Source organism: Desmodus rotundus, chromosome 1, assembly GCF_022682495.2.
Source record: "Desmodus rotundus isolate HL8 chromosome 1, HLdesRot8A.1, whole genome shotgun sequence".
Classification (NCBI taxonomy): Eukaryota; Metazoa; Chordata; class Mammalia; order Chiroptera; family Phyllostomidae; genus Desmodus; species Desmodus rotundus.
In genome coordinates, this window is record NC_071387.1 from 19,986,427 (window position 1) to 20,012,302 (window position 25,876).

Consider the following 25,876-nt stretch of genomic DNA (forward strand, 5'->3'; position numbering starts at 1 on the left):
GAAGAAGATCAGAATTCAAAATACCACTGAACCAGCAGTGAGCTTACCATTGTCTTCCCCTCCAAGATCACCCAAGCTTCATGCAACAGTCTGGAACCCAAAAGTAGGCCTGGGTGCACCCAGAGAGCACTCCAGAAGAGGCATTTAAGTTCAGGCTTAGGGTCTGGGAAAGAGAGAGTGTTCATATCTGTTTTTCCTCGCTCAGTTTTCATGCTTTTCAAACTTCAGGCAATCTCTTGCAGCAATGATGGCAGAGGCTGCAAAGTGACAGGAATCTTCAGGGGGCAAAACTTGGAAGAAGAACATTTCTCATCAGTGAAGTTGGAAATCCAAGAAGATGGGCCCAACCTCCCTGGCCTGCCATTTGGCCCAGGTGACAACACAGTCACAAAGGTGTTCAGGGGGGTAGGAAGTCTCAGCTTTAGGGCAGAGGACTGAAAAAGGGAACCTGGAAAAGTGAAAGGTAATAGGGAGATCCTGGGGAGCAAAGAGTTGGGCCACTTTGGGGAACTTCTGAGTGGCGCATGCATGCGTCTGATCTTAATTAGTAACTGCACTGTAAGAGAGAATAACACCCACTCCCAAAATGACCACTCGGGGGCTCACATGCAGGAAAAATCCTTATAGTGTGGCAAAACCTTTGAGATCTGCATGAACATTGGAACCAAGGCCCACAGAAGGCTGGTTGGACCTCATAAGGGCTGTGGGGGGCAGCCCTCAGTCCAGGGCAGGGCAGGGGTTCTCATCCACAAACGTGGGTTATTCAGCCCAATGCAGGCATTGCATTCTTTCCTTGTTCCTGACAAAAAGCTCGAAGTGTTCAGTTGGACCCACTTCGGAGCGGTGTCCTTCTACCAAAGGGCTCATTATCTGCCAGTGATCACAGATGAATGTAGGACTGACGTGTGTCCCTTCTAGGAACTCCCTCACAAGCTTATCAAGGAGCCTGCCTGTGCTTTTGACACACAGATATCATCAAGAATTTTGTGAGTTTCTTCAATTTCCAAGACAAAGACGTTGGTTTCAGGGCCGCTTCACTTCCAGGACTTTCACAAGCTCTTCTACCATGCTGATTTCCTGGAAGGGAGGGTAGAGCCAGTCCCATAGGCTTGGCTCTCTGGGCCATCTGGAGGGTAGGTGACCCTGAACCTGCCTGTTATGTGCGTTACCATCCCTGAAATCATCTTCTCCATGATTTCTGTATTATGATAGTCTGCACACTCACAGGTGGTGAACTCAGGACTGTGAGTTGTATCAATTCCTTCATTCTGAAACTGGCGTCCAGTTTCATAATCCCGGTCAAAGCCCCCAATCATCAGCATCTTATGGTAGAGTTCTGGAGCAATTCTCATATATACATACGTGTCCAGCTGATTGTGGGAGGTGATCAAAGGCTAGACCGTGGCTGCACCTGGGATGAGGTTCATCCTGGGAGTTTCAATCTCTAGGAATCCCATCTCACCCAAGAAACTTTTTAAATATGTGATGATCTTAGACCATTGATAAATTTCTGCCTCATAAAGTCATTCAGGATCAAGTCCAAGTATGTCTGATGATATTGTGTTTCCTTGTCTTTGAGGCCAAAGTGCAGGGGAGGTACCGTATGCAAGCAAGGAGACAGCAGTGTGGTCTCATAGGGAATGATGCTCAGCTTACCCTCCTTGGTTTTCCCAGGATCCCCCTGAACCCCAATTATGTCTCCTGATGCAGTTTGTTGTTGATATGAATAAATTCTTCTTTGGCCTAGCTTAGCTCTTTCTTCCTGAGCTCCTTCTGCTTGACCTCCTTCTCCACTACTTTCTTCTGAGCTTGCAGGTGTCTCTTTAGCTCACTTTTGCTCATTTTTGGCTCCCCACTGTCCACATTCACCTGAGGCCCCTGCACTGTAGCTGCCTCTCTGGAGGCCCGAACTGAAAGAAAAGAGGGTTGTCCCACGATTCCTAAACATTCTTGAAACAAATGGAAACAGAGGTATTCTTCCTAACAAAGATCTAAAGAATCAAGTGAAAAGTTTAGAACTGAAAAATATAATACATTAAAAACATACATAATAGGTTCAGTAATAAATAGACTGGACATGATAAAGAGGAGTACTATCAATCCAGAATTATATGTAATATAACTGTATACTACATACACAGCCATGTATGTGTACACACACACACACACACAATACCAAATGCTGATGGATGCAGAGCTTCTAGAACTCTCATACATTTCTATTGTGAATGAACAGTGGTACATGCACCACTCTGGAAAACATTTGGGCAGTTTCTTATAGCATTAAACATACTTCGCCATATGATCCAGTAACCCCACCCCTGCATATTTATCCCAAGTACATAAAAATTTCACACAAAGACCTATACACAAGCTTACACGAACCTTAAAAGTTATGCTGAGTGAAAAAGTCAGTCTCCAAAAATTATATACTGTATGATTCCAGTTACACGACATTCTCAAAAAGACAAAACTAGAGTGAGGGGGAACAGGTCAGTGGCTTGCCAGGTGTTAGGGGTGCAGGGAGAATGTAACTCTAAAAGGAGTTTCTTGTTCTGTATTCTGTATAGTAATTGTAGTTACCTGAATCTGTGTATGTGCGTGAATTCATGTACCTGTACACACGCACACAAAAAGATAAAAAGTCATTTTTACTGTATGACAATTTTAAAAACAAACTGCTAAGGAACTACGGCTCTAGCTGTCTCTGAATGGGGTGGCAGTGGTACAGCTTGTCAAGGGGAAATTGGCTTTATTGGCCCCTTCATAGTTCATACACTGATGGGAGAAGGAAAAGGAATAAACATCAAAAGGATATGCCCTTTAAAAACTATTATTATTAACATTATTATTATTTTTTAGAACAGTGTTCAAGATCATACATGGGGTTGGGTTCAAGCCTTGACCTTGAATATAATGTCTAGAAATATAGATAATACGCTTATATTTCTTACAGGAGATGATGAAAGATGAACACAGTGAGCCCCTACTTCTAAGTAAAAACAAAGGTTGGTCCTTTCAGTGACTCTGAAGAGCCCTTCAGCCACTGTCCTTCAGAGACACCATCTTCCAAAGCACCTTTGGAGAGCTGGTTCACAGATTCAAGGATACAGGTAATGTGTGGCCACAGTTCCTTGTGGATGACTGTTTGTAAAAGGAAATGGTCACTGTGAACATAATAGCCAGCTCAAAGAAAGTCCCCTCCCCAAGCATTCTAGAAACTGGGGTGCTTTTCAGTACCACATGAAAGAGTCCCAACCACGGGTCTTTCACCAGTTCCGGACGCAAGTCCTGCAGAGGTCAGCTGAGGGTACTCGCAGCTGCTGTTTGGAATGCGCTCAGGACGCTTAGGTCCCCTGGATAAGAACACCTGCTTTCCTCAAGACCTAGTGTTCTTCTGAGAATGGAGGCAAACAAATATTGGGGAGGACAAAAGTTTCACTCAGTGTTTAAATGAAAATAAAAGACATTTTTCATTTTCACCAATAACTTTACTGAACAACGTATTCACCGTTTTGTTCCACTGCCTTCTGCCATCTTTCAGGCAACTTCACAACTCCATCTTCCCATAACTTTTTATCTTTTGGAGCAAAGAATTGTTCCAGGTACCTTTTGCAGTCTTCCAGGGAATTGAAATATTTTTTTTCCATTAAGAGAATTTTGAAAAGACAGAAATAAATGGAAATCCAAAAGTGCAATGCCTGGTGAATATGGCAGATGAATCAGAACTTCCCAACCAAGCTGTAACAGTTTTTGCCTAGTCATCAAAGAAACATGTGGTCTTGTGTTATTCTGATAGAAGATTATGAGATTTTTGTTGACTAATTCTGGATGCTTTTCGTCGAGTGCTGTTTTCAATTGGTCTAATTGGGAGCAGTACGTGTTGGAATTAATCATTTGGTTTTCCAGAAGGAGCTCATAATAGAAGACTCCCAATCCCACCATATACTCAAAATCACCTTCTTTGGATGAAGAACAGCCTTTGGTGTGGTTTGGTGGCGGTTCATTTCACTTACCCCATGATCTCTTCTGTTCCACATTATTGTCAAGTATCCATTTTTCATTGCCTGCCACAATTTGTATTAAAAACAGAACGTTTTCGTTAGGTTGAAGTAGAAAAATCACATGTAGAAATACAGTCAAGAAGGTTTTCTTTGCTTAACTTATGTGAAACCCAAACATCAAAGCAATTAACATAACCAAGCTGGCACAAGTGATTTTCAACACTTTGAATATTTTGAGTATATCGGCTATCTCCCACGTGGTATAATGCTGATTGTTCTCAGTGAATGTCTTGATTTGAACGCTGTCAACTTCAACTGGCCTACCCAACTATGGAGCATGGTCTAGTGAGAAATCTTGGCACAAAACTTCACAAACCACTTTTGACATGTTTGATCAGTCACAGTACCTTCTCCATACATGGCACAATTTTTTCTTTTTTGCATTTCAGTTGCATGTTTACCTTTCTTGAAATAATAAAGCATGATATGCTGAAAATGTTGCAAATTTTCTTCCATCTTCAGTATTAAAATGGCTACACAAAAATTCACCGGTTTGATAGGTTTTTTTTAATTGCACACTGATATGACAGCTGTCACAATGCAATCTAACAACATTGTTTCGAATGACAACCAAGTGCTACTGCAGTCATCATATGGAAAAATAGAGTGAACTTTTTGGCCAATAGTAGATGCGCCGTTGGGTCAGGAGACTATCAAGATGACACACCTTGGAGTTCAACTGCCTCAACCCAAGGCAAAGGTGATGCTGTGTGGTGTGACCTGGGAAAGCACATGTCTTGGGGCCATTTTTCTTTGAAGTCACATGTCTGAAGAGATGCATTTCACCATGAAAAGTGACCTATTAATGCCTGCACGTGACAGACTAGGGGTGGGGGTGACTGGAGTGGTTCCAACAGGCTGGCACACCCTCCTGTCTAGCCAAAAAGGCCAGGGACTGGTTGGATGACGATTTCCAACACTGGATTGTGTGGTTGACTGACGTGGTTGTGTGAAGTAGACTGCCAGATCTGGACACCCTTGTTGCTTCCTCTGGGTTTATTCAGTGGAAATCAGAGGCCAAATTAGCTGAGGCATTGACTGCATCATAGATACAAATGCAGGGATTGGCACAAAGGATGTGTGAATGCACCACCTTCAGCACAAGGTTGCATTGCTAGCAAGAGACAACACATTGAACACGCACTTAAATATAATAGATAAAAGCTTCTATTTCCAGACTGTACGGCTACCTCATAGAGCTCTATTTCTTTACCTGGAAAAGTGGAGCAACTATTATGTTTACTTCAAGATTTACAGCAGGATTAAATGAGATGGACCACAGAAAGTGATGTGTGTTTCTAAATTTATCTGTATCTAGTGTTATGACCACATTTACATTATTTATATTAATTGTTCTTTAATTATATTCAATGCCCCCATGAACTCCATCTTTAGTAACTCTACTTAAAGAAACATACCAGGTGGCATTTTCCCAACCTCTGTGCATGGGGCAGAATGTCTTTCTTACATCCAGGACAGAAAAGTATTCTTATAAAATGTAGTCAGAAGGTGGGGTCTTCCTCCTGTCAGTACTGCGTGTTGCTGTGATTCACCAACACGGTGTTATAGATTGAAAACAAAACGAACCACCATTCCCAGCACGCATGGGAACTGAAAACTTTCCTGCCTCTGCTCCCATTCAATGGATTTGATTCCTGGTATCTCAGAGGATCTTTGCCAGCACCATTCTCTGCTTTCTTCCTCAGTCTGTCCTGTCCCCAAACACAAATTCATCCAATCCTTTTAGAGAATCTGCTTTAATGTAGAAAGGTGGTTGCAGTGAGTAGTGGGGTGAAGGTAGGTATCCTCTAGCACTGGTCCCAGTGGGCTGAGAGGAACTGAGATTCAGTTTCTTATTGATCAGCTGTGAAACTGAATCAAGGTGTCGGTGGTGAGAACAATGTAATGCATCTCCCTTCCCCTGCCCCAGTCTCCCCTTCTCCGTGGGGCGTACAGTCCAAGACCTGCATGGATATTGGAAACCACAGACAGTACCAAGCCTAGATGTACTCTGTTTTGTCATACACATATGGACCTAAGGAAGCACTTTATGACTGCTCTTTGGCATATTGGAATTGCTGGCGACCTCACTCTTGTGCTTTGCAGCCATTATTAAGTAAAGGTTACTTGAACTGAACACAAGCACTGTGGTACTGTGCCAGTTGATCTGATCACCACGAAGGTATGCTGGATGTCCTGGGTGGGATGACGCAGGGTGACACAAGATTTCATCAAGCTACTCAGAAAGGCATGCATGCAGTTTAAAATGTATGAATTGTTTATTCCTGGAATTTTCTAGTTTATACTCTTGGCCCACAGTTGACTGTGGGTAACTGAAACCGTGAAGAACAAAACCGCAGATATGGGGGGACTACTGTATGCATTATTTCCCCCCCACAGAACTCTTATTCACATGGGATGAAGCCAAGGTAGCTTTCTAAATTCAGCTTCATGTTGTCAATTCAGTACCGTTAGGTTGCTTCTTCAATCTGAGATTCGGTATGGTGAAAGTTTGTCACAGTCTGGGTCTGTTATTTACTGTGGTGTATGCTGGGGGTTTTGAACCTCAGCACTGTTGACATATTGGGCTGGATGATTCTTGGTCCAGTACATTGTAGGACGTTTATTGCATTTCTGGCCTCTACATAAGATGCCCATAGCACCTCACCCCCACAAATGTCTCCCAACATTGCACAATACTGTCGGGGTGTGTGTGTGTGTGCAAAATCCCCCTCTGCTGAGAACCAGTGCTTCACCCTAGAGAATACAAGAGACTAGAGAGCAGGGGGGAGCGGTGTCGAGGCTGGAGCAGCAGGTCTCAGACCGTGCAGGCGAGACTTCCCTATGTCCTCACTCTCTTACCAGAAGACAACTAACATAGGCCTCATTGTTCGGCCCCCTGAAAGTACACAGTGACAATTATACTGACCTCATGCTCTACCAGTGGTGGCCAACCTGCAGCCACCCCTGGCAGATGCAGCCCAGGATGGCTGTGAATGTGGCCCAACACAAAACCATCAATTTACTTAAAACATGATGAGATTTTTTTTTGTGATTACCTTTTGCAATGTATTTAATGTGTGGCCCAAGACAACTCTTCTTCTTCCAGGGGGACCCAGAGATGCCAAAAGGTTGGACACCCCCTACGGATATTTCAGAATTATCTAGGAAGCTTTAAATGCACCAAGACCCATGGCAGATATCTCAAAATATTGTTACTTTTATCACTACATTAAAAATAAGGCATTTACTTAATAATTGATGAATGATGTTAGTAATGTGATCATGAAGAAATATATGTATTACTACACGACAAACTTGGCCTTAAAAAGTATTTTGATAACTGTATTTTAATATAATTGGGTATTTCTGTGCCAGGAAAGACAAAAATCCCAGAAGGGCTGTAATGAAAAATGAAGAAAAGATGAATTTAATGTAACCTCCACAGGGGCTCCCCTGCAAACTCTTGTTGCAATCGGCACTGTAATTCACCATGGTTATTGTAAACAGAGCCTGGTTAATAGTAAATGTAAACGTACTGTCCCAAACTAAAGACCAGAAAGTCCTTGCAGAAACTGATTCACAGAGTATGAGAACCTCCTAAATTTTAGGGCAGACAGTTTCCCAAGGTTTTGTCTCCACTTTGCTTTTCGAACTCAACTCTCTTCCCATTGTCATGTGACTCAGTAAGGTAATTATTTGTGTCATTTACCAGATGTGTCTAGATTTTTGCCTTCTGGGAACATGGTAGGATTGTACTTTGCCACTTCCTTTGGAGCTAGACATGGCCATGCAACTTTTTGTGGCCAATGAAATGGAGCAGACGTGGGCTATGTCACCTTTGGGGGTCCCTTCAGGAGGCAGTGAGCGATTTACTCTGTCCGCTTTTCTCTGCCGCCGCGTCATGAAGGCCCGTGTGGAGAGGACAGCCTCCATGGCTGCGGGTGAGGGTTTATTAGTCAGGATCCAGTTCAACTGGACGTGACAGAAAAATTCCATAGAAGAGGGGTTGATTGGCAATGTGAGATGAGAATAGTGGGTCTTCCTTCTCTCCGAAGTGGGCAGGAATCAGGCTCTTTCCAGCTTATGATTCACCCGTCCCTAAAATGTGACCTTCATTCTCACGGTAGCTAGCGTTCTGCCACCACATTCCCATTCCTGACAGAAAGACAGATTGAGGGATATACCACACATTAGAGACAGAAACTGTCTTAAAAGAGGTTTTCTGGAAGCTGCCACATTAAACCAGCACTTACACAGCATTGCTCAGAACCTAGCTCCATGGCCACATCCACCTGGAGGGGTGGCTGAGTTATGTAGTCTTTATTTCAGGCACCTTTGTGCCCAGCTTAAACTCAGAAGCTCTGTTGCTGTTTAAGAGGGAGACACCAGATGTAGTAGGTGGGTGACTAGGTGACTGTGGCACAGTGAGCATGTGACCTAAGTTAGTAATGCCCAATGCTCTCAACCACAGTCTGAGTTAAGGAATAGGCATCTAACCCATGCCTGCTCTAGTGTTTTCTTTAAGGTGTTGGTTTTTGTTAATTTTTTTAACGTGAGCTTGTGAGAAAGAGTCTTTCCTTCTCAGATCATAAATCTGGAGACAGAGACTAAATCTAACATGCAAAGGAAAGCACAAGCAAGAGGAAAATAGAAGCCCTAAGGAGTTCTTGATTTCCTTGTCCAAGCTTTTCTGAGACTAGTCCACCCCTGTCCTTTCTTCAGTTCAGTTATGTGAGCCAAGAAATCCCTTGTTGTTTACACGAGGAGAAGTTGGGTGTCTATTTCTTGCAACCAAAGAGACCTAAAGCAACCGTCTACCTCCCTGGGTTTTTGTGGGGAACACATGAGCTAGTACACTTAGTAGTTGCCATGGTTCCTGGCACATAAAGGTCCTGAAACATTGGCGCTGGATGATGTGTTTGAAATAACAGAGCCGATGAAATTTGGACAACCTTTTTCCTTTTTAAAAGTCTCAGTTCCGATGAGGGCTTGTTCAGTCCCCAGGAAGATTTAGACCCTGCTCCCCTTTCCCCCTTCTTGCAGTCACCCTACTGCTCTGTGATTGCTGGCAAATCTCAGTTCTCTTTTGATTGCCCTTGAACTTCTGGAGGACTGGCACCGAATCTAATTCTCTTTAAACCATCAGTGTCTAACATCCTGGCACAGTAGATAGTCTATAAATATTGTTAGAAAAATAAGGATGTGAAGAGTTTTTGTGATTGAAGCTGGCCAAGTAGCAACAAGCATTTATGGAGTACATGCTCTATTCTAAGCAGTGCCCTAAGAACTTTATGTTTTTATATTAAATCCTCACAATAACCCTTAATAGGCTGTTACTATTACTCCATTTTACAAATGAGCAAACTGATGTCAAGTTCATACAACTAGTGAACGGCAGAGCCAAGATTTCATTCAGGCAAACTGATTCCAGAGCCCTACCATTTCAACTGATACCCTGTGCTATTTCTCGTTGAAGGCATTTCATTAAATATACATGCAATTAAATCATTTTATGTTAGAGACAGGAAATGAAGATCACTGAATTCTATCATGAAATAGATGCAAAACTGAAGCCAAGGACTGGAGGTGACTTAGTTCAGGTGGTTTACGTAAGCGCAGAGGCATACTTCCACAGGACTCTTGACTTCTACCTGGAACTGTTCAAGCAAGGACTCCAGTCCCTACGCAAAGGGTGTTCCTCCTTTGTGCCTGCACCACCCCCTTCATGATCTGGTTCCAGGAAAACCACTCCCAGGTGCAACTTGTGTTTCAAAGTAGCTACGTGCCAGATACCACTCAAAGCCAAGGAAAGAGACCTCTACAGGTCTCACCTGTTGAAACAGACCTAAGTACATGAAAGGGGGCTAGGGAAAGAAACCCCAAATCATTCTTCAGATGTTAGCACAGATTTCATATCCTCGGAGAAGGCTTCCCTGGCCTCTCTCCAAGGTCAAGTGGGTCTACCTAAGATCTTCATAGCACTTAGCAGTCAGCTCTGATCATATATATATATATATATATACACACACACACACTATATATATATAGTTTATATGTTTTTATATATAAACATATATATAAAAGTTTATATAAGTTTATATAAACATATGTTTTATATGTTATATACATATGTTTTTATATATATATAAACTCGTGGAATATTTGGCTTATGGCCACCTCACTCATTCTAAGTTCTGTGGGGACAAGATCCATGTCAACCTTTGTTCGTCCTTCTATTCCCAGTGTCCCGACACATAATAGGCACTCAAAAATATGTGTTGACTTTGGGTGGTGGGCACACAATGCGATATATAGGTTATGTATCAGCGAAATGTACACTTGAATCCTATATGGGTCTATCAACCAAGACCACCTAAATATATTTAAAATGTTTATTTGTTGAATGAAAAACGGATGAATAAGTAAATGCGTGGCTGAAGCACCCCGCCACATCATCCTTATGGGGCAGATACACCCCACATATGGTGTGATCTGAGGGCGCCCTCCAGAGTCAACACACTCACACACACCACGCGTGGGCCAGAAATCCCCACCAGGAAAGTCAAATCATCTATTTGGTGAAGGCTTTGAGACCCCAAAGGGGGAAAATGAGACACAAAAGGTGAGCAAGCATTTTTCAAAGGATGCTTTCAATTCCCTGGCCAGCCTCTGTGTGTGTGTGTGTGTGTGTGTGTGTTTTCCTCTACAAAGTGTTTCCAATTACTGTGGCACTCTCGGTATCTGAATCCATCTCCAGTGAATTCCTCTGCCGCTCCTGCCAGACATATGGGATCAATCAGGGCTTGGGCGCTGGTGCGCTCGCTGCGGGAATGTTGACAGCCTGACAGACGCGGGGTTCTGGTGTCGTGGAATCTCCGAGTCTTTGGCTTCATCCCGGGAGAAGAACGAGAGGGGGAGGAGAGAGATAAAGGCAGGAGAGAGCGAGAGGAGCGGGAGAGACAGAGCGAGGGGGGAGAGGAGGGAAGCGGGCGATTTTCTTGACTGCCCCCTTTCCTTCAAACATTTTATAGTCTTCAGGGAGAGAAGGGAGGTAGAGAGAGGGAAGAAAAAAGACAGGAGAGAGACGGGGGCAGAGAGCGCGCACCGGTGCCTCCCGAGTCCCCGCGCCGCCGGACGAGTCTGGATCGTGTCCCCAGTGTGAGATAAAAGGGAGCCGGGGCTCCCGGCCGCCGACTCGCGCCGCGCGCCGCGCACGCCCCTCCGCCAGCCCCGCCGCCTCCCGCGCCCCGGGGCGGCCGCTCCGTCTCCAGCGCGATGTGGCCGCGTCTGGCCTTTTGTTGCTGGGGTCTGGCGCTGGTCTCGGGGTGGGCGACCTTTCAGCAGATGTCCCCGTCGCGCAATTTCAGCTTCCGCCTCTTCCCCGAGGCCGCCCCGGGGGCCCCGGGGAGGCTGCCCACGCCGCCCGCGCCCAGCGAGGAGGCGCCGGAGAGCAAAGTAGAGCGGCTGGGCCAGGCGTTCCGGCGGCGCGTGCGGCGGCTGCGGGAGCTCAGCGAGCGCCTGGAGCTCGTCTTCCTGGTGGACGAGTCGTCCAGCGTGGGCCAAGCCAACTTCCTCAGCGAGCTCAAGTTCGTTCGCAAGCTGCTGTCTGACTTCCCTGTCGTGCCCACGGCCACACGCGTGGCCATCGTGACCTTCTCGTCCAAGAACAACGTGGTGCCGCGCGTCGACTACATCTCCTCCCGCCGCGCGCACCAGCACAAGTGCGCACTGCTCAGCCGCGAGATCCCGGCCATCACCTACCGCGGCGGCGGCACCTACACCAAGGGCGCCTTCCAGCAAGCTGCGGTAAGGCTCCCGCCCCTCCGCATCCCGGCCCTGGCTCTCCTGCTCCCCACTCCCCGGCCCTTCAGCCCACTACCGCTGCCTGCTCAGTTCTAACCCGGGGTTTCACCTTGGCCAAGCCACAACCCTCCCAAGGCTAGTGTTCCCATGCCCAAAATCACTCATACCACCTTCCTTTTGTTGTGGGGGTCCCATGGGATAACGCTCACCTAGATGTCAGGCTCCTTAAAGGGTCATCGCTGGGACGGGACCCCTTAGGAAGGTGCCTTTCAGAGGCTATCATTCACACTTGTAGTAACAGACCGTGTCCAACCTGGAACAGGTGAGTGTGTGTTATGAAATATCCGTAAAAATAAGCAGTGGAGTGACCTATTTCCCCAATTCTCTTACGAGGTATTTCATGCTTCCAGTGTGCCTTTCATTGCATGCCCTCTGAATCCTTTACAAGATTTTTAGCATCTGGAAGAGGAAGTCAGTTTCAGATGATGGACTTTTACAAAACTGAACTTCTTCTAATTACAAAATAATACATATTCAGTTGAAGAACATCTGGAACATGTAGAAATGTCTGACACATACCAGCAAGCCAATGTTTGTAGAAATCATGAAAAAGAAGGGAGGAAATGAAAAAGAAAAACCCCTGTAATCCCATCACCATAAAAAGCCACTGTTTACTTAGTGTGGAACATCTGCCCGTTCTGCACATCCGTGCGCACCTTTAGCCAGACTGCTGTCTTGCTGTGCTGCAGCCTGCATTTTTTCATTTGTCCTATCATGAAACGATCTACATTATGCTATTGAATATGTATCTACTGTAGGTGATGCATGTGTATACTAGTTTCAGACTATTCCGTTGAATGCCTGTGTCATAATGTATTTTAGCTGTCACCGGGTGTTGGGCATAGGTTTTTTATTAATTAAGTTATAAGAGCTACAAAGATTTTTGGACCCCTTTGATTACTTCTTGGGGAAGACTTTCTATAGCGTTTGTGAATTAAAGGATATGAACAGTTATGGATTTCTTAATACATACTGCCCATTCTCCCTTGGAGAGCTGTGGCCTTTACATTCCCACCAGCAGAACATCACAGCAGTAGGTTTGCCACATAGTCAGCAATATAATATGTGCTTTTATTTTTAATGTCTGCTAATTTGCTACATGAATAGAGGTTCCATTTTGCAAGCTCATTTTTTTTGGGGGGGGGGTTATTGAGGAGGCACATTTTCCAATACATTTACTGGGCATTTGTGTTTTTCCTGCTCCTCAGTTTTGCCCGTTTTGCAATGATGGTCCATGCTTTTGTATTTTGTTTTTCCTTAATGAGTTGTAAAAGATTTTGATATAGTTAGACTGGTAACTCTTCCTTTTGCGTATGATGCACAGGGTTTTCCCAGTTCACTGCCTTTCACTTCGGTTCATTCAAGTTAGATGGATGATTTGAGTTTTTATGTACGTAAGTCTGTCAGACTTCGTTCTTCAGATCGCATGTCTCCTTATAGTCTTAAAACGGCATTCCCATTTCCCAAGTTGGAGAAATAGTTTTCTATTTAACAGTTTAAGTCATCTGGAACTTATTTAATGTATGGTATGACAAAAATGTCTAATTTTATTTTTTTAATAAATAGTTAGCCAGTTGCTCAGCATCATTTGCCTAAAAACCATTTGTCCTTTTCCAATTTAATTGAAGGACACTATTATCATACTCTAAATACTTATGGGTATTGGATTTCCTCCTGGCTTTCTATTAATTTTTTTATTACCCTGGATAATAGGATATTCCTATTACCTATCTATTATTAAGCTTTGCAAATATGATTTAATTATTATAACTTTAAAGTACATTTAAGTGTCTGGTAGTAAAAATTCTCTCACCTTTTTTATCTATTTTTTAAAAATCACCTCTTATATACTTAATATGAATTTTTAATTCATTTCCACATATTCCAAAGGAAACCTGCCAGAATTTTTATTTCAATATAGAAAATGTTGAATTAAATTGGGGATTATTTACATTTTATAATACTAGTCTTTCCAAGTCAAAAATATGGTATGTTTACTTATAACCAGTCATTTTTATACCCTTCTAGGGTATTAAGTTATAGATTTCTAGTAATTAAACCTGCAAATATTTTCCAGATTTAGACCTAAATATATTCTATTCAGTACTGCCATTATGAATGGCATCTTTAAAAATTCAATTTTGAACAATTCTTGTATAGAAACATTGATTTTTTGTCCTCTGTCTTCTGTATCTGGATTCTTGTTGAAGCCTCTGGTTCATTCTTTTTCATTTTTCTTTATAAGCATTTTATTTCACTGAAGTTTATTGTATATAAAATAGTCAGAAAGTTTCTGTAAATACTCTGTAGTATTTGGTACACACACTTCTTGACTTTTTTCAGTTGTCTAGTTAATAGGTATGTTTTTTGTACATGGACACCAATTGTGCATAAATAATGTTTATTCAAAAAAGGATTGTGCTGTGTATTCTCTTTTGTAACTTGAATTTCTATTCCACCATATTTTCTTTTTTAAAAAAAGTTTTTACTTATTTATTTTTAGAGAGAGGGCAAGGGAGGGAGAAAGAGAGAGAGAAATATCGATATGCGAGAGATGTATCAATCAGTTACCTCTCCCACGCCCCCAACTGGGGACCTGGTGTGCAACCCAGGCATGTGCCCTGACTGGAAATTGAACCAGTGACCTTTTGGTTCTCAGGCCGTCAGGCCAGCACTCAGTCCACTGAGCCATACCAGCCAGGGCTATTCCACCATATTTTCAGTCTTCTTTCCGTAATAAGAGATATTTTATCATTATTCCACAGTCACACAAAATTCCACTGTGGAATGTGCCTTTATTTTTATCATGTAATATATCTGCTTATTATATATTTAGGCTGTTACAAACAACACTATGTGACTAAATTTTTGCCCATATCTCTAATAATTTCCTTAATGCAAATTTCTGAAGTTGTAGGTGTTATTACATCAGAGAATATGCACATTTCTTAAATGTGCCGAGTAGCTCTGCAGAAAATTGGTACCAAATTGTACTCCTACAGTCAGTGCCCAGGATGCAGCCAACACAAGTTAGTATTATTTGAATATATCTCCACAGCCTTATGAGAAAAATTGAGTCCTATTTTAAATTGCATTTCTTTATTAGTGAGGCTGAGTGCCTTTTTCACATATTATTGGCTATATAGAGCTCTTCTTTTTGAATATTAATTAAAATGTTTTCTGATAATTAGCCATTTTTCATTTGAGGGTGGTTCTTTTTCTTATTGAGTTGCAACTACTCTTTATTTTTTTAAAAGATCTTATTTATTTATTTTTAGAGAACGGAGAAGGGAGGGAGAGAGAGGGAGAGAAACACAGATGTGGGGTTGCCTTTCTCATGCCCCCAGCTGGAGACCCAGCCTGCAACCCAGGCATGTGCCTTGACTAGGAATTGAACCTGTGACCCTTGGGTCCACAGGCCAGAGCTCAATCCACTGAGCCACACCAGCCAGGATGCAAGTGGTCTTTATGTCTTCATGATACTTCATGATATCAACCACGTGCTGATATGTATGAGGCAAATCTTTTTTTCTTGGTGTTCCACTTGCCTTTTAAATTTGTCTATGATAGTGTCTATCATTTTATCAATTTATTGACTCTGATTTTTTTTTTATCTTGTGTTGTTTTGGTCTCTTATGAAGTTTGAAAGAATTTTGCCTTTACGAGATGACATAACTCCTGAACGATGCTCTCTGTTTCTTGAAGAAGTTGCACCGGGCAGGGTTCAGTTTTGCAGATGCAGTTCTCTGTAGGTCTCCATTCCGAGTATGCACGAGGTCCCAGGGGCTGGCCTTCCTGATGCCACTGCCCACCCCATCAGAACAGCCTCTCTTCCTCAGGGGGAAACGTGCTCTATATTGGGTTGGCCAAAAAGTCCATTTAGTTTTTTCTGTAAAAATAAAGACATATTTTTCATTTTCACCAATAACTTTATTGATTTGGATATTTTGAGAATGTTGGCTATCTGCTGCTATGACTTCTAGTGGGTAGAGGCCAGGGGTGCTGCTAAACGTCTTCCCATGCATAAGACAGCCCCACAGCAGGTAATTATTTGGCCAAAATATCAATAGTACCAAGAAACTTCACAAACCACTTTTGACTCATTCAATCAGTCACAGCAGCTTCTCCATACACTGCACAAATCTTTTTTTGTGTTTCAGTTGTGTTTTTAGCTTTCTTGAAATAATAAAGCATAATACGCTGAAAATGTTGTGTATCTTCTTCCGTCTTCAATATTAAAATGGCTGCACAAAAATTCACCAATTTTGACAAGTTTTTTTAAATGCACGCTGATGACAGCTGTCACAATACAGTCTAACAAAATTGTTTCGCATTAAGTTAAAGACAACTGAGCACTACCAGAGCCATTATACAGAAAAAACTAAATGACCTTTTTGGCCAGCACAGTACTAGCTCCTCCGTTTGGCTTGGCCAGGTTTGTGGGGCCTCCGTATTGCTGATCCAAAACAGTTAAGTGGGTAATGAGTCAGGTACGCATTGCTCGCCACAAGACCTACTCTGTCTTCCGCTTTCTCCTTCCAAATGCTACATCCTGTCTTGGAATTGCCAACAGGGTTCCCAGTGCCTTTCTTCAGTTTGAATCCGCTTGTAATCTAACAAGCAAAGACTTCTGAAAAGTTAGTGTTCACTGAACTTTCCCTTGATTTTATTTTTCTTTTCTCATTTTGCCTGGGTTATGAGAAGATGCAGGAGAGGGTCCACTGGACTCAGTTCCTGTCGAACCTGGAAGCTGACATGTCTTTATTGTAACTTTTCAAAACCTCTGTTGACCATTCTTCGGAATAATTAAACTATACTTGGAGAAAATTAGTGGAAGATGATCAATGGTTAGAGAAGACATTGGTGGCGGTTGGAGTATGGATTTTTCCATAAAGATCAGGCAAGCGTGTTTCATTGCAGAATGAGTTGGAAAGTGGTAAGCTATACAGTTGGGGTTTGGATATGAAACCTGTATATCATGGAAGTGAGGCAGTTCATCGTGTGTGTGCAGAGCGGTAATATTAGAACTGAGCGTGACATGGCCTTTCTGTGAAATTGACAATCAGAGGGAAATTTTTGAGGTCATGAATCACTTTCCCCAGAAAAATTAGTTCTTCAGAGCTTTTCCATTTGACACTGAACACACACACCACTACACTCAGATGCAGACACAGGCAGGCAAGTACACATACACGTAAAAATACACACAGACACACGCATGCAGGTACACATGACCCCTCACGATTCAGACATCTCACTCCTCTGTGTAAAATCTCAAGATGTAGAATTTCCTTTACCAATGTGAAATTTGCTGTTATCTTTCAGCATGTAAGAGAGACTAAACAAAAAGGATAACTGTTGCTTTACTTTTTAAAAATTTATCATCAGAATTGCACATCTTGATGGGGAGTGTATGTGTGGACACGATTGTCACACTTTATTTGAATAGATAAACTGCAGTGCAGACATCCCTCCCCACCCCGCACTACATCCATCAAAGGGCGCGAAGACCGGAGCAGTAACATCTGTAGTCAGCACAGATTTTTCCAGAGACACAATCAATAGAATGGAGGAAAGATTTAGCACCTGGAACTTACTTACGTGAAACACTTTCACAAAATTAACAGAAAGCTCTTCAGCTTTTCCTCTCCAGGGAATGAGTGTTTTGTAACGACCTTTCTTCCGGGTGCCTCTGCCACCATGCTGTATAAATTGCCTTTCCCAGACAGCACATTTTAGATCGGGCCCACGGTGAACGCAAGATTCTCCATCTCCTCGGTCTTTCACGTCAAAATAGAATCAGAGCCCCACACTTCCACGTCACTTTGGCTAAATGTCTGTTAAACAAACACATTGTGAAGCTTCCTTTGGAAAAAACACTCTGCTTTCCTCATTGTTCCAGACTTCCAGAAACATGATCCTCTGGTAGGGAACCACCAAGACTCGTAGCTATAGATGGCCAGAAGACTGGGGAGAGACAGGCAAAAGCTCTTCCTAGCTTCAAGGAAAGAGCATCATTGCTTATGTCCACCCTGGATTATGTTCACACCTTTATCTGGAGAGTAATCTTTTCTCATAGCCTCATGGGAAAAAAGTATCGCTTTGAAGTTTTTTTTTTTTTTTTAACAAAACTTGGAAATGTGTAAGATGCCACTAGGTTAAAACCCTGATGAACAAAATGAGGACCATTTTGTTCTCACACAATGAGCTGCAATAGCTTTTGCACTAGGCTTTTTGATGGCCCAAACGCTGAAGGAGGAGGGAAAGTTTGGGTTCTCCTTTTCTGTAGGAAAGGCTTGAGGGAGCCATACAATCTGCAGTGGATTCAGCTGTTCCAAACGCAGACCGTGATTTAGCTCTCAAGAGTTGCTTACTGTGCTGGAAGCTGAGTTCTTTTTTGATGCTGAAAAGGTATATTTTTGAAATGTATCTCTGGAACTGTTCTCTTTTGTGTGTCTTAAACTTCTAAACAATTCTTACACTGCTTTGGTCTTATGTGGAAACTCCTTTTGCAACTGCATCAGAACTTCAGAAGTGTGAATGGTGGAATGAATCATCAGTGCACAAAATAGACCTGGACCTCATGTATATTTCCCAGGCAAAATGGCACTAAAATTCACTATTTGAAGAGATGGATGGGGAGGGAGGGAGCACGCGAGTGTTCATGCACAAATAATTATCAGATATTGAATTCAAATTTCTTCTTAGTCTAGCATTTGCATACACTTAATTTATTAGTTTTGTAATCCCCAGCCTAAAGGACCCTGTGGTATATGATAAGAATGTACAGCTACTATTACTGTTAAAGACACTCACTGTTGGCCAGTATCTTATCTTTGGTTGAAACGCACCATGAGGATACTTGATCAAAGACTGAGGGGGCAGGCTGCTGTGTCCTACTTCACTTCTGTGGGCCAAGGATAGGAAAGTCACCCCAGTGTCCTTGTGGTACAAATGTGCTCAGAGAGGATTTCTCTTAATGGTGGCCATGAAGTAGAATTATTAAATGTGTTTATTCTTGACCAGATATACCTTTAATTTGTGAAGAGATTTGTAAGTTACAAAGCACTTTCTTTTTTTAAAAAATATATTTATTGATTATGCTATTACAGTTGTCCCATTTCCCCCCCCACTCCACTCCATCCTGCCCACCCCCCTTCCTCCCACATTCCCCCCCCCCATAGTTCATGTCCATGGGTCATACTTATAAGTTCTTTGGCTTCTACATTTCCTACACTATTTTTACCCTCCCCCTGTCTATTTTCCACCTATCATCTATGCTACTTATTCTCTGTACCTTTACCCCCCTCTCCCCCTGCCACTCCCTTATTGACAACCCTCATGTTCTAGTTGTTTGCCTAGTTTGCTCTTGTTTTTGTTTTAAGTGTGATCGTTAATAACTGTGAGTTTGCTGTCATTTTTACTGTTCCTATTTTTTATCTTCTTTTTCTTAGGTAAGTCCCTTTAACATTTCGTATAATAATGGCTTGGTGATGATGAACTCCTTTAACTTGACCTTATCTGAGAAGCACTTTATCTTCCCTTCCATTCTAAATGATAGCTTTGCTGGATACAGTAATCTTGGATGTAGGTCCTTGTGTTTAATCTTGGGTAATGTAATTATGATGTGCCTTGGTGTGTTCCTCCTTGGGTCCAGCTTCTTTGGGACTCTCTGAGCTTCCTGGACTTCCCGGAAGTCTATTTCCTTTGCCAGATCGGGGAAGTTCTCCATTATTTGTTCAAATAAGTTTTCAATTTTTTGTTCTTCCTCTTCTCCTTCTGGCACCCCTATAATTCAGATGTTGGAACGTTTCAAGGTGTCCTGGAGGTTCCTAAGCCTCTCCTCATTTTTCCAAGTTCTTGTTTCTTCATTCTTTTCTGGTTGGATGTTTGTTTCTTCCTTCTGGTCCATACCATTGATTTGAGTCCCAGTTTCCTTCTCATCACTATTGGTTCCCTGTACATTTTCCTTTGTTTCTCTTAGCATAGGCTTCATTTTTTCATCTGTTTTTCGAACAGATTCAACCAAGTCTGTGAGCATATTGATAACCAGTGCTTTGAACTGTGCATCCGATAGGTTGGCTATCTCTTCGTCGCTTAGTTGTATTTTTTCAGGAGCTTTGAAGTGTTCTGTCATTTGGGCCATTTTTTTTTTGTTTGTTTGTTTGTCTTGGCGCGTCTGTTACTTTAAGGGGCAGAGCCTTAGGTGTTCACCGGGGCGGGGTAATGCTGGTCGCTGCGCTGTGACGCTGTACGTGCGGGAGGGGCCGAGTGGGAGCAATGGCGCCCGCCTCACTCTCCTCCAGATTTCAATCTTTCACTCGGATACCCACAATCAAACTGGGCCACTCTGGTGCTGGTTCCCGAGTGGGTGGGCCTGTGCACACTCTAGGCCCCTGTGGGTCTCTCCAACAACCTCTCCTGTGAGGCTGGGAGTCTCTCCTGCTGCCGCCCCAACCCCCACGGGCGTTTTCAATCAGAGGTTTGAGGCTTTATTTCCCCGAGCTGGAGCCCTGGGTTGCGCAGCGGTCTGCTTCGCTGCCCACCGTTCGTCCGGTTTATCTGTGGGTGAATGTGGTGCCGCAGGGTGCTACCCGCCACTCTGCCTGCCCCGCTCTCCGCCACTCTGAGTCCGGCCCTCTCGGTTTATCTGTGCCAATGTGGGGCCGCAGGGTCTGCTAGTGCTCGGACTGCCTGCGCCATTTGTCCCACACTCCGCCAGTCTCAGTCCCGCCACAGCCACGTGAGTCCTCTCCACCCCGGTGCCCATCTCCGCCCCTCCTACCAGTCTGGATGAATGATTATTTTATATTTCCTTGGTGTCAGTCCCCCTTGCTGTTCGATTCTCTGTCAGTTCTGGTTGTGCGAGGAGGCGCAGTGTGTCTACCTACGCCGCCATCTTGGTTTGACAAAGCACTTTCATATTGTGATTTCATAGAATCGTTTTACAGAAAAGGCATAGATACCAGGAGAGGGTAGGTAAATGCTAACCGCAGAGCTGAGCAAATGCCAAAGTCTTCTGTCTTGTCAGCTGGTCTTTCTCCTGCCGTCCCATCCCCACCCAATTTTTCCAATATTACTTCCTTGTGTTGAGTATCAAAAGCCAGGGAGAAGTAGGGGATTCCATTTCCAGAGCTGCCAAAGTGTTACCTAAGATATAAAGCCTAATAGTCGAACCCAGAGGACAAAAAACCATGGCTTTAGGGCCATTTTCATCCTATGGGTTCATTCCACTTGGCTCTTAACATATGTATGTATACATTTCATTCATGTGTGTGTGTGCATGTTTGTGTTCTAAAATATAGACATATATTCAATATATTTTTAATTTTGGCAGGCATTTTAACATCAGGAGATAGCATTTTTTAAAGATCTGAGGTGTGGGCTTCCTCCATACATTGGACTATGTAGCAGTCCTGGCCACGATTTCTCTCAATTCATCCGCGTCCCCACCTGGCACTTGGACCTTCATTATGTGGTCCCTGATCGCTAGTTCCATGGTCTAATGTGCAGCAATCAATCATTGGCAGAGCCTGAGATGGGATAATTCTGTCTAGTTTGTCTTCTGAGCTTCCTTTTTAACCCAATGAACTATCTAGGATTAGGTTTAGCTGGATATAGCAGAAAAATCTAAAGTACCACAGGCCTAAACACAACAAATATTTATTTCTCTCTCACATGAAGTCTTGAGTAGAAAATTCAGAGCTAATACGGCAGCTTTGTGATGTCTTCAGGGGGCCGGATTCCTTCCTTTTGGTTCTCGGCTCTGACATCTTTGGGCCTCCTCATAGTCCAAGGTGGCTGTTGGAGCTCCTCCCACCTGGGCTTACTCCACACCCCGGGAAGGAGGAAAAGCAAAGACAGTCGCATCTCTGTTTAAGGAGACTCTCTGGCAATCTCACCATACTTCCATGTAGATCTCACTGGGGAAAGCTTGGTCTCATGCCCACCTTTAGTTCCATGGAGCTTTGTTGCTAAAGAGAACGAGGAGGAAGACGGATGCTAAGGAAGTGAGGCGTGGTCTTTGCCATGCCAGTGTGTCAGGAAGAGTGCCTGTCTAACCAGGGAAATGTCTGGAAACCCCACTCCATTTCTTCCACGAAAGGCACTGGCCTGGGCTGGTTCAAATGGCAGGGTCAGGCCCTTGTGCTCGGTTATACTTCTTTAGTAAAAACTATCAAAGTTCCAGAGCAATCCATTTAAACTTGGCAACAGAAACTCCCTACGTTAGTTTCCCAGAAGCCAGAAGCTTCCAAATACCATGGCATTCACTCCTAAATACAAGAGTCTACAGAGAGTGATGGGGCAGAATGCTCACTACAAAGTAAAATCAGCGGCTTACTGGTCATCAAGCAAACCCACAGGAACATTTCTCAGGAAAACCTGGTTCTTCTCCTGCTTTTCCTGAGGAAGCTGTCAGGTTAAGAGACCTCTGCAGTAAAAAGGAACTTCCTCTCATCCATTTTCTCTGCCTCTCCCATAGATTTTTTTAATGCTTTTTAAAAATTATTTCTTATTGTTTAAATGTATGGTTTATTGTATTTTCTTCCCATTACCATTTGTCCCCCTTATACTCCCCTCCTTCCCTGCACCCCAAATCACCACACTATTGTCTATGTCCATGAGTCCTTTTTCCTGTTTGCTGGATCCTTCCACCCACTAACACCCGCCCTGCAGAGCTGTCATAGATTTTTAAGATTGTTCTCTAAATCTTTGCAGGCCGTATGAAGAATGGTTTTCTGGAGTAGAGTCTGCTTGTGTGTGGTAACCTGCCCTGGGTTTGGAGGCCAGTTTGGGGCAGGAAAGCTCTGTGCGAGCTGCTGCCGTACATGCATTTTGTTACAGGATTTCCCCCAAAGTGAATGGTGGTGGGAGAAGGTGAAATCGGTAACGTGCTAGTAAGTGCATTTGTTATCAGTCTTTATGAAAAGATTTGGAGAGAACTTATCTTCTTTGCCATCTTGTGTTTCTCGGGAGGTCATTCAAGCAGTTGTTTTATTTGCGTAGTGAGTTAAGCAACAGAGATGTTTCAGATTCAGAGCACATTTCTTTCATAGCTCAAGTACCTGTGGAAGCTACGAACTTAAGGATAATTGCAACGTCTGTTGAATTAGTGACAGCCTCCTTGTTTCATGTGATAGATGTCACTCAAAATGAAGGAAAAGTCACTTCCTGTAAGCTTAATAGAAATATTTTAAAGAAAGTTTTTAGTTGGGCTTACTACATGATCAAGTCATTCACTAAGTAAGTTAATTTACTTAGTGAATTAGTCATTTATTAAATAAGGTTAATTTACTTATTAGTATATTAGTCATTTACTAAGCAAAGCCCAAGTTGGATATTTTTCAAGTTATAAGTTATTGTTAGAGTGTATAAAATATATTTTGAGGTATATGAGTTCAACTCACTATTTTAATTCCTGCTCCCAATAGCCTTCATTGTATAATTTCCATCCTACCACACCTGGTTGTAGGATATACAACCTGGTTGCGAAGGCAAAATACAAGGGTTTTTTTTAAATTTCAGAAATGATCTTGGTAATGGAGAATGTGGCTTTTATTGTCCAGCTTCCTAATGCTGAATCTCTACCTAAAAGTGACTTGCCTTCCCAGGAGCAGGCAGCGCTGAGCACACTGGGGCCTGACTCTGTAGAACTCAGGCTCTTCTGGGCCGCCAAGGGCCAGGAGAGGGGCAGAGGGAGGGGCTGAGGAAGTCTTCCTGTGCAGGGGAAGAGTGAGAAAAGGAAGTGTAGGGTGGCCAGAGGGTGGAGGGGGACCAGAGTGCAGCTCCACACAGAGACTAGAGGCAGCAACCACAGATTCCAACCATAATAAAATAAAAGTGTACCCACACTGAAATATATTGTAGTCAAGAAAATCATATTTTAAAAACTATTTAATGGCTTAGTAAATTGTCCAAATATCATATTAAATGAGCTGAAATTCTATGTGTGTTTACCGTCAGTATGTAAAACTCTATCCATTAAATCCAATTTCATAAAATATGTGCAACTCAAACTGGAAAGAAAATTTTCAGAATGTTAGTGGTAGTTATCCATATGTAGTATATTTACCTGTTTAAATATATCCATTCTGCATTTGAAAAATTAGTTATAAGGAACACGTACTGCTTACTAGGAAGTGAAATATTTCTCTCTATGTGGGCATCTCAAGGCATGGCCTGAAGTGACTGCTCTTCAAACAGTCTTTTTAGAGCTCAGGTTTTATTTTAAATATTCATGAGAAATTTTGCATTCTGTTCCACAATACTGCTCTGCTTTAGGAAAAAAACGATGCTTTAGTTCAGCAGTTCCCAACCTTTTAGGCACCAGGGAACAGTTTAGTGGAAGACAGTTTTTCCACGGACAGGAGTGGGGGGAGGAGGATGGCTTTATAGCCTGCCACCAGGTGCAGCTTAATTGTCACCGGCCACTCACTGATGGAGTTTTGAAACAAGTCTGCAAGCAATTGATTTATTATTGTCTCTGTGCAGTCAAACCTCTCTGCTAATGATAATCTGTATTTGCAGCCATTCCCCAGCACTAGCATCACTGCCCCAGCTCCGCCTCAGCTCATCAGGCATTAGATTCTCATAAGGAGCGCACAGCCCAGATCCTTCGTGTGTACAGTTCACAGAAGGGCTCGTGCTCCTATGAGAATCTAATGCCACTGCTGATCTGACAGGAGGCGGAGCTCAGGCGGTTATGCAAGGGATGGGGAATGGCTGTAAACACAGATGAAGCTTTGCTAGCTCACCAGCCACTCACCTCCTGCTGTGTGGTCCAGTTTCTAACAGGGCACAGACAGGTACAGGTCTGCGGCCTGGGACTTAGGGGCCCCAGCTTTCATTTATTATCAGGAAGTTGAAATGAAACAATTTCAGTCTTTTTTTGTCGAATGCCCAGGGCTGCAGCATTGAGCCCTCTGGGACCTGGAGAATGGTGCCAGATTAAAAGCACTGACCCTCCAGACCATGGTCCTTACCCCAGCGGTCCCCTCCTTTCTCCTAGTGTCGCACTGGGTCTTGAGAGTCCGGAGTAACATTAAAAAAAAAAACTGGCCAAGGTGAGACACAGAGCAGGGTGCTGTGACTGCCGGTGGCAGAGACAGCTGACTCTGTCACCTGGCTGAGAATCAGGAGAACGTGGTTTCCTTTGGCCTGTCACACAGAGAGGGACACTGGGCCACTGCTTTGTTTGTCGTCTCTCTTACTCTCCCTGGTGATACTCATCAAAGAACATTCTCGGGGAAGAAAGATGTTCTCTGACCCACTAATGTTATCACAGGTAAATGAAATAATTGCCCAAAGGACCTATTTCTATAATTAATTCTTTAGCATTCAGGCTTCATTTTTTTTAATCTTCACCCAAGGACATTCTTAACTGATTTTAGCGAGAGTGGAAGGAGGGAGAGAGAGGGAGAGAAAAACATCAGTTGACTGCCCCCCCCAACCCCATGACCAAACTTGCAACCCAGGTATGGGCCCTGACTGGGAATCAAACCCATAACCTTCCGGTTTACGGGATGACTCCCAACCAACTGAGCCACACCAACCAGCCCTCAAGCTTCGTATTTTAGTGTGATTTTTGTCCTCAGCAGTAAACGGCAGGCTATTTGCCTGCTGTTGTTGATGGAGAGGGTTCAGGCCCAGTCAGATGTGTTGTTTGGTAGTGTATTTTGATATCAGCATCTCTTTCAACTTGACACACTCATGTTGACTTATACCAGTTGAGTCATATCTGCAAATCAGGCCTCATTTTAATCCTGTGTTCTGGACTTTACCTGTCCAGATGAATCTAAAATTGACTTGGAAAGAAATTAAGAAATATTTGTTTATTGTGTTTTTCACAGTACTGTTTCCAGCCAAGATTTCTCTTTTTTGTCAGTTTCCTTCCAAATATGCACGCTTGGCCTTTAATCATTGCTCCTGATGATTTCAGGCAGTTA

At 43.2% G+C, this 25,876-nt stretch overlaps 1 protein-coding gene and 1 pseudogene across 1 annotated transcript in view; one reads left to right on the forward strand and one right to left on the reverse strand.

The window, feature by feature from the left end:
* Nucleotides 1-759: 759 nt before the first annotated feature.
* LOC112304342 (lysine--tRNA ligase pseudogene) lies at nt 760-10,960 on the reverse strand (annotated as a pseudogene).
* A 20-nt stretch (nt 10,961-10,980) lies between these two features.
* SVEP1 (sushi, von Willebrand factor type A, EGF and pentraxin domain containing 1) overlaps nt 10,981-25,876 on the forward strand; it is a 161,439-nt gene continuing 146,543 nt past the window's right edge. Inside the window, exon 1 of the mRNA XM_024559943.4 lies at nt 10,981-11,873. Within this exon, the coding sequence (XP_024415711.3) occupies nt 11,343-11,873 (531 nt within the window). The 5' untranslated portion in view covers nt 10,981-11,342. The remainder of the gene's footprint in view (nt 11,874-25,876) is intronic.